This window comes from Aplysia californica, unplaced genomic scaffold, assembly GCF_000002075.1.
Source record: "Aplysia californica isolate F4 #8 unplaced genomic scaffold, AplCal3.0 scaffold00312, whole genome shotgun sequence".
NCBI classification, from domain to species: domain Eukaryota; kingdom Metazoa; phylum Mollusca; class Gastropoda; order Aplysiida; family Aplysiidae; genus Aplysia; species Aplysia californica.
The window spans coordinates 604,198-613,981 of NW_004797582.1; the positions used below are offsets into that span (position 1 = coordinate 604,198).

Here is a 9,784-nt window from a genome sequence, read left to right on the forward strand (position 1 = left end):
ATGGCACCAGCTGAATAGAGGTTAAAAATATAAAACCCAAGGCAACACCTTTCATGGCTAAAAGGTATGTGTGAGAAAAACCTGCGGGCCACATTAACACCTTAACTTTGATGTCAAGTAGGGGCTGCAAAAATGTATCCTTCAGGCCTCAATTGGCCTGCAAGCCATCAGTTTGAGAATCTTTTATATAAGATAAGATACATCTTTATTGTCCAGATCCTGGCAGACTGGTTCGGTGTTTCACCATGTGCATGCACAAACACACATATGCACGCACATGTGCATACACACTCTTCCCTCACACATCTTCTCTTCCACACAGACTAGAATAGTCTCACCACAATTCTTTAAAAGTTTTTATTGATGTGATAAGTTTGAAAAAACTAAACAAACCCAGCAAAGCACAAACATTTGCAAAGTCACACTGACAGCCACTGATTCTTACTTTGACTCTTTTCCAGCTCTACTGAGATGTCCGGCGGAGGAGCGGGCAGGGAGGCAATCTCAGCGGCCCTCTCTCGCTCTTTTTCCAAAGCCGCTTGTCTGAAAAATGGGAAGAAGGAGTAGGAGCCAAAATCGATAAAGACGGGAATATATCCAAAAGTCAAAAGACAGTGTAAACCTATAAATAGGTAGGATGCGGATAAACAATGGAGTACAAGCGAAACTTGAGACTGTACTTCATCAAATTTTTGTGTTAAAGTCTTACACTATCCACTCGTGCAGTATACTTGTTCAAAGCTAAATAAATTCGGCAGTATCTAACACATTCATGTTACATCTACAATAAGAATCGACCAAGATACGAATACCATCTAAATATTTAATATGACAATACATATTATGTTCATTGGTATTTTGTATAGGAGCCGCTGGTTTAATGTGGAGCAGGAACCCTTCTGTGCATGGGTTGTGTTAGATTTTGGACAATCTCAACTCCCTGAGAAGCATACACTGCAAGCTGCCATTTATAGGTGCTAAAACACCAATATAATGTCTATGACCGAGAACCAATTCCCACCTGGGTGAAGTGAGGAAAATTCATGTAAAGTGCCTTTTGCAAGAACACAACGTTGGGCCTGCAGCTCGAACCCCCAAACCAGCAACCTCACGATTAAGAGTCTGGTAGCCTAACCACTGGGCCCTCTCGTATACCCCTCTCGTATACCCCTCTCGTATACCTGGCATATATGTGCTCCTTCTCCTTGAACTCCCTCTCCTCTGCTTCTTTCTTCTCTCTCTCCAAGGCCACTTTAAATCGTTCATGTGCCGCAAGCTCTGCTTCTTTCTGCTTCTTTCTCCATTCTGCTCTGTTCTGTCCATCTCCCTGAGAAACAAGGATAACTCAAATCAAAACTTTGTACCCCCTTGAAGAATGCTCAATTAAAGAAATTAGAAAACGTAGGTGTTAACGTCAATTTAATATCATGGATAGGCAATTTTCTTACCAACCGAACCCAGTATGTAAAATTAAAACATTCTGCATCGACATACATCGCAACAAATACAGGGGCCCCTCAAGGATGTGTTTTGTCACCAGTTTTATTCACACTATACACGAACGATTGCCAAATAAACAACAGTAACATCAAGTTGATAAAATTTGCAGATGATTCAACTATAATTGGGCTAATTCAGGCTGACCATAACGAAACCGCTTACCGGAATTTTGTACTTAATTTTTCTGAATGGTGTGAAAATCATAAGCTGCTTTTAAATGTGAAAAAAAACAAAAGAACTTGTCGTTGATTTTAGAATAAAGAAACTGCCCCTGCAGCCACTCAAAATGAAATGTGAAAACATCGAGCAAGTGTCAGACTATAAGTATTTGGGTGTTACAATAGACAACAAACTCAACTGGCGTGTCCACACTTCTCTCCTGCATAAAAAAGTGAACAAAAGACTATTTTTTCTAAGAAAGCTAAAGTATTTTAAAGTTGATAAAACACTGATGTCCATGTTCTACCATTCAACCATAGAGAGTATGATCAATTTTTGTATAACAGCATGGGCCGGGAACACAAGACAACAAGATAAAGAAAAATTAAATCGACTAATACGGAAAGCATATAAAATTTCAACATCTTCATTCCCCTACTTGGATGAATTGTACATAACAGCTTGCACTAAGAAAATTAATTCCATCTTTTTAGACAACAAACATCCCTTATTCCCTCAAATAAAAACATCAGTCAGAAGTAAAAGACCCATGCTTCTGATCTGTAACAAAGAAAGACACAGAAGGTCATTTTTACCATCATCTATCAAAATGCTTCTATCTTAACCATCTTGTTTGGTGTACTTACGACCTTAGAGCATGCATCAAAATAACATTGAGTGTGTATCTAGCTTACGATTATTATTGTTTATATTGCTGCTCATTTATATTATGCATGTGATTGTAAGCCTACTTGTGTGTGTATGTGTGTGCACGTGTGTACGTGTGTGTGTTTGTGTGTGTGTGTGTGTTTGTGCGCGCGTGTGTGTGTGTGTGTGTGTACTCGTGGTGTAACACCAAACCAATGTGCCAGGATCTGGACAATAAAGATGTATCTTATCTTATCTTATATGTCATTATTATATTACTTATACACAGAGTATTTCCCTACCAATTTTTTAGTTTTAGCAAAGAGTTTTAGAGAGGTGTTATATGAGAGAAACAAACATAAAAAAGGACAGAGTAGGACAATAGATATTTGATAGGAAAGAAGGAGTAACAAACACAGAAAAGAAGGAGGAGAAATAAGGACGATAGATGTTTGATAGGAAAGAAGGAGGAGAAATAAGGACGATAGATGTTTGATAGGAAAGAAGGAGGAGAAATAAGGACGATAGATGTTTGATAGGAAAGAAGGAACAAACCACACCCAAAACACCCAGCAACCAACCACTCCTACTAATTAGAGTAAACGAAACAATTTTGATCACCCGATAAAAGAAGTAAGGAATGAGGATGTGTCCTGCCCATCAGGACAGCCTGAGGGGATCTAGTGAGGGCAATACTGAAATACTCTAACTCTAACAACAAGACGTCCAGCATATGGTTCTAAAATTTGATCTTCATCATCGTTGTCATTATGTGCTTCTAAACAATTCAATTTTCCTGCCTCTCGTTTTTATTTTTCTTGAACAAGCACAATTATTACTGAGTTGAAATTTTTAAAAACATAACTTAATAAACATCCGGAATTCGAGTTACCTGTGTTTGACTGTAGTCACTTCCAACTTAGAACACAACATGTACCCCTCAACCAACATCTCAACCGAATTAGAGTAAAGCAGTCTGCTGCCTGCCCACTATGTGATTACCCCTCAGAGACAGTGGAACATCATCTGGTTTTTCTGTAGAAAACTAACTGATTTAAGGGGATGTTTTCTTCCCAAGCTACCCCACACATCTAATTGCCTCTACTCCTCAAGACAACAATTAGAACAAACATGCAGCTATTACCGAATGGCAACATGCAGAAGAGTTAACGCTCAGATGCTACTGGATCGCTAACAACAAGAACAATGACTGTAGTCACCATTTCATTCCCTCAGCACAACAATTTCTTCGTGTTACCTCACAACTCAAGTCACAGACAAACAAAAACGAGGAAATAAATCAGACATGCAAAGAAGGATACTGGTACCCAATATCTTACCCGCAGATGAACCTCTCTGTGTCCTTCGCCAATTGTCCTCAGAGTATTTTCATACTTCTCCTCCAGTTTTCTTACTTTCTCGCCTTTCTCAGCCTCCAACTGGCCCTGTTGTGAAAAACATTGTCAATAGGTTATGAGGACCAGCTTCTAAAAATCACACAGAAAAAAAATGAAAAAAAAAATAAAAAAAAATCAGACAGTGAATGGGAGCAGTTCTGAGACGGAGACCATCTCATGCTAGATTTCCTGAATATATAGACATCAATGACAGACAGGTAATACCCTACTGCACAGCTCAAGGCAATTTGGAGGGCGGGGGTTACTTTCTTCAATATTGACCCCAAACGGACTAAAATTTCCATGGAAAGGAAACGTGGCTATCATCAAAAGAGTAAAACAGACGCAAATTTTCCTGAAAAAGAATCCCAACTATCTATACTGAAAAATGTATTTCAGTGCTCGAGATGCTTTAAAAATGATTTACCTGCAATGAACTCGTATTACAATGTGAAAACGGCACACAGAACTCAGAGCTTGTAATCTGTACTAAGTAATGAGCTACACAAATGTTGTTTAACCCTATCCGTAAGCTCTGGGGTAATTTTTTACCCCTGGGGTAGTATTCTTCACATTTTAGAATGCTTCTAGTAATTTCTAAAAAATACAAAACATTTTGACATGCAAGCGCACGGATCGGATTAACGAGTAAATTTCCTCTTTGGAAAGTGGTGACACACAGTTCCCCACGTAGTATGGATATGATAGTAAAATATGACGTACGGATAGGGTTAAAATCATTTCTCTTTTGCCATCATTTGCTTCAACAATATTGCTATCATAATCTATGAAGTTACCATCACTACTATTATCAGAATACTACAGTGGGTGTCGCATTCAACGAGCTCACATTCAACGAGAAGTCGGCTCCAACGAGGCAATCCGTAATCCCCGATTTTTTCCTCTATATATCTTAGTAAATGAACGTCAGCTCCAACGAGGTTGCAAACAGACCGAAGTCGCTTTCAACGAGGTCGCGATAACCATATAAAAGCAATTAACTGCCCCAAAAGGGAAGAATTTTCCTCCTTTCTCTCCATCTCACGCGAAGCACAAAGCCCATCCTTGATTCCTAACACATTGTATTGCTAGATCTAGTGTGCCTCGTAATATGGGCTCCAAAGCCAAGAGGACGGGCAAGGGTTAGCCTACGATAGGGATGAGAGGGGGGTGGGTGAGAACGTGACGCAGGCTGTGTGAAACTGGATGCACTCTGGATGGGTAGGTCTAGAGGGAGATCTTCATTTTTTTCAATTTTCTTTTCTTCCCCTGATAAGAAAATCCAAGCTCCTGCCTTTATTTTATGTAGATCTAAGCCTAGATGTGAGAGGGTATGTTTCCACACGAGAAGTGTTCCAGAAAAAAATATTTTAAAATATGCTACATAAACGACGGATAGAACACTGATGCTGTTTGAGATTTTCGTCATCAGGGGGAACAACTGTTTTAATAAGTGGTATTGATACATCATGTAATATAATAACTTGTCTCCTTTCTTTTCTTTAGCCTTAGTCACGTTCAACGAGATGTCGGATTCAACGAGGACAACAAACCGGTCCCGGCAACCTCGTTGAATGCGACACCCACTGTATGAGAATGATAATGTATCATGCTTATTAAACTATTATTAATGTCAACAATTAATCATTTAATTCATGATGAGTGTCACTGTAGGCTTGTTTGTGATTGTAAGCATATATTTTGTATGTATGCGTACATGAGTGTGGAAGAGAAAGTGTGTGTATGCATATGTGATGAAACATCATACCAGTGTGCCAATGTCTGAATAACAAAGATTAATCTCATCAAAAGACAATTAAAAGACCACCAAATAGTTCCATGTCTGTTGGGTATGGTAAGTCTCAGCTCTCACTGACCACCATCTCAATCCACTTTAGAACCTGCTTTTCTTTGAAACTTGAAATTTTACTGTATACAATTTCAGTCTCCTTAAAAATCTGGTATTAAAAGAAAATATCAGTAATGATACTTTTCTTCTCAAAGTTACATAATTTAACCAGTTATAACTTTGAAACGCATTTCTGTGAGACTGGAAATCACTTTTTCATCAAAGACTTTCACTGATCCTCCCAGGTATGCGTGTGGTCGTATTCTGTGGGTGGGATGGCCAAAAACTTGACTGTCCCAGCACTATCTCACCACTGACTTTGCACAGCTGAATGAATGTATCACATCTGGACACACTAGCATGCAATGACACATTTATATTTTGTACAAATATAAAATATTCTTTCATTTCTAAAATCTGAAAACAGCATTAAAAAAATCAGTCAGTAACATATGACACACATGATGTAGGCCTACATGTAGATGTTTTTACGCCTTCATTAACACAACTTTGATGACTTAGTAGGCAGGTTTCAACCCTACCTATTAATGCCAGCTTCCGCCTCTTCTTACCCAATCAGAGTTGAAAGGGGTGTAAAACATGACCCAAACTCTCTCGCCTTCTGTCTTCAGAAGACTCAGACAGTCTGCCTCATTAATGTTTTTCTCTGTAGTTGCAAAAGAATAGTTAAAAAGACACACAGAGAGATATACCTTGATCTCCGAGGCCATGTTATTGAGCAGGCGTGACTTCTCTCTGCGCACATCATTCCGAACTTTGGCGGCATTGGTCTTGGCTTGTTCTCGAACCTAGAGATGCAGGGGAAAAAAAAAATTGAAACAATAACGGATTTACTGAACAAGACTTCCATCTATGCACTTTTCCTGTTAGCAACATGATGGTCATCAATTTGTAAAGAATACATATCCATGAACTACTATAAAGAAGCATACTCAGTAATACAGAGGTGCCAACTGACTACGGGAAAAATCGACCTTTAAGACCCATGGAAACACAAGCCCAAAGACTCAAAATTTACCACTTATATTGTCTAGTTAATACATATTATTGTACCAAGACATTTTAAAATATAATGCAATGTCCAGATAAATATGAGAAATCCAAATTTATCTTGAACAGCAGCACATCTCGTAAACTCGGTCAAAATTCAGATCAGATGACAAGAATCCACACTCATACATTATTTAAAAGATAGAAAAGAGCCATCACATTTACAGTTCATCCACACCCTCCCAAAAACTATACAGAGTAGTCAGGATTTTCCTCCCTTCTGCAGAGTTTTGTTACTCACAGCAAACTTCATGAACTGTTTTATGTGTGCAAGTTTGACAACAACTTGTGTGTTTCTCCTTTCAGCTAGCTCGAATGTTCAACTCTACTATTTCATACTGTCAGAAATTGATGTACAGAAAAGTGGTTAACCCAGGATAGGTAAAAGTGGAAAGAGTTTGTTCGGGGCCTATATCCTGACCCACAATGAGAAAGGCAAGGATTATGATGATTTCATACTGTAAGACGTAATGAGGAACAAAAATATTAAACAGAGCCATTTAACTGGTAAGAGTCCTTCAGTCACCTGCACAATCCGTAGCTTCCTCCGCTGCTCTGTTTCCTCTTTCACCAGACGTTCCACCTCATTGGGGCTCAGACGGTACTTTGGTTGCCGCATGATATTGATGCATAGCTCTTTTCTGTACAGCAAAAAAAAAAAAACAACAAATTTCTCCACATCACAACTTTCTACAGTAAAAAAAAAAAAACAGTGGGAAAAATCTTCATCACATCCCATGACATATTTTGTACATATATAAAAAACTCTTTCATTTCTAAAATCTGAAAACATCATCAAGAAATCAGTCAGTAACATATGACACACATGATGTAGGCCTACACTTCATGTACACAAATATAACACATAAAAAGTTTTATGAAATATTAATGAAATTTGTTGAAAATTCAGAAATCTTATAAATTATTCAAAATTCAGAAGTGGGGGTAATGATACTGCAACAAAAGTTCAGAAATCAATTTCAAGATAATTGATCTCAAAACTTGATTCCTTGTTGATTCATACATGATGGAGACAAGAGAAACACTTTATTACCAGAGTCTGTGGAGCAGCGGTTAGGCACCTCACTGCTGCGAGCACGAGACCGGAGTTCGATTCCAAAGCGGGGAGAATTCTTAGAATCTAGTATGTCTACCTTTTTTGCTGAGATCATGTTGTATCCTTCTCATCCCAGGTTGGTCCTGATAGGCAGGGTCCAAGCCCACCTCCTCAATGATTTGATTGTGTGTTGCATTGATAGGGCATAAAAAGTAAAAACACTTACAATTTCATTAAAACCTTCCTGGTCCCCCCGCCTTCCAAAAATAAAAAAATCTACTATACCAAACTGGTACAGTCAATCTCAAAACGGTACGGGGGAATTAACTCACCATATAATCGCTACTGTGAGCATGTGTTTGTTTTTTTATAAAGACTTTTTACTGCCTAATAATCAGACCACATCATGGAATTATATAAATGGCATTTGCTCCTGCAGCGAAAGGCCAGATATAGAGCATTAAAAAAATATACCAAATTGGTAACTGTTCTTATTGTAGTATTGTCATCTCTGCTTCTTTGCCTTCTCTTATTGTTTTCATTTTACAACATTAGATTCACCACACTGACACTGTTAAAAATTTTTGAGACTATTATTATTCTCATTGCAAGTTAAAATCAAAATTAGTCATTTTGCCCAAAGTGGGAATACTTATTAGGCTATGCCTAATTAATTCACATGAAATCCGATATTTCCTTGATTATTTTGTTAGTGAACATACAATACTGAATTCAGTCAGGGGAAAGACTTCCGTAACGGGCCACCAGCCCAGCATTCTAAACTATCAAAGAAGGGGCCTAACCCTAAGTCCAGCCCAAACCAAAACCCTAACTGGTTATTCATTACACAATTCAGTCCTCCCAAGTCAGGATTTTTAAAATTTCATTCAGGACAACTCAATCTCTGCGTGATGCCATACCGCCTCAAATAAGACAAGAAGTTTTGTAAATTTCAAACATATGATCCTACATTCCATTGAAGGTGTGAATCAGTGGAAGGCTATGGGACTTCTATTATATTTGTCTTGTCACATCACAAGTCCTGACAGTCTTGTGGTAGTGGGCCGGTAAAGCTGCGTTTCCTTTGTGGACTCATCTCTAACTTTGGATCTTTAGCTCAATTTAATTATCCTGTTAAACAAGGGAAGTGGCTATCCTCACCCCCCAGGTGAGAATAAAAATACGATCGACCTCTCACCGTGGGTGAGACTTGCCAGCGTTGGCTATTCTCACCCGGTGAGAAGCAAGGCCTGCTTTTCCTAATTTCAGAATACTGTCTGTCGATGTGGACGATCAAATTGACAACGGAAAAGAAAAAATGACCTTATAGCCCAAAAGTAAGCTAATTTGGTCGTCTACAAAGATGCTATGGCTATTTCACTTTTCGAATCGAGCTGAAATATGCAGGTCACCATTTTGTTTCGTCCGGAAGTTCTCGCAAGATCTACTCCTCTCTCTCTGTCTCTTTCTGAATACTGTCTATCGGTGTGGACGATCAAATTGACAAAAACAAAGATAAAAAATGATGCTAAAACACAAAAGTAAATTAATTTGGTCCTCTACAAAGATGCTACGGCTATTTAACTTTTCGAATCAAGCAGAACTACGCGGATCGTGGTTTTGTTTTGCCCGGAAGTTCTCGTGCAACTCCTCTCCCTCCCCCTTCTCTCTCACTGCCCACAAACAAAATTGCACGCTTTCAACACAAGAGCGCTGGAACATTTGTTCACGGTGAACGCTACACTGGTTGGCCTAGGCTATCACTATCACGGTGAATGCACACCGGGTGAAAATAGCCAAAAGGCTCGCCTGCGCTATTCTCACCCGGAGTGAGAATAGAGCTAGAGGTGGCCTTAATAAAAACAAGTCAGCCTTTTCCACTGGTTGGAGACCTTGCTTTTTTTTTATGGCCGGCTCTATTTCTCCGAACATTCGGGAAAATAAACTTGAACTCTATGGTTTCCATTCTCGAGATCTATTGATAACAATTGCGAATGGAGCGGCCCGCGTGTGTGTGTGTGTATGTATGTATGTATAGTATAAGGTTTTACGGCGCTCGCAACTGCTAAGGTCATATGAGCGCGCGAAACACAAGTTGTTCAC

General features: G+C 38.9%; 1 protein-coding gene across 1 annotated transcript in view; it reads right to left on the minus strand.

Moving 5' to 3' along the window:
* The window catches only part of LOC101856585, a gene marked incomplete at its 5' end in the record, with an annotated part of 24,942 nt that extends 17,677 nt beyond the window's left edge, over positions 1–7,265 (minus strand). Inside the window, 5 exon segments of the mRNA XM_005102083.3 lie at positions 446–543; positions 1,182–1,327; positions 3,648–3,752; positions 6,267–6,362; positions 7,151–7,265. Coding sequence (XP_005102140.2) covers positions 446–543; positions 1,182–1,327; positions 3,648–3,752; positions 6,267–6,362; positions 7,151–7,265 — 560 coding nt within the window.
* Between the last annotated feature and the right edge of the window lie 2,519 nt (positions 7,266–9,784).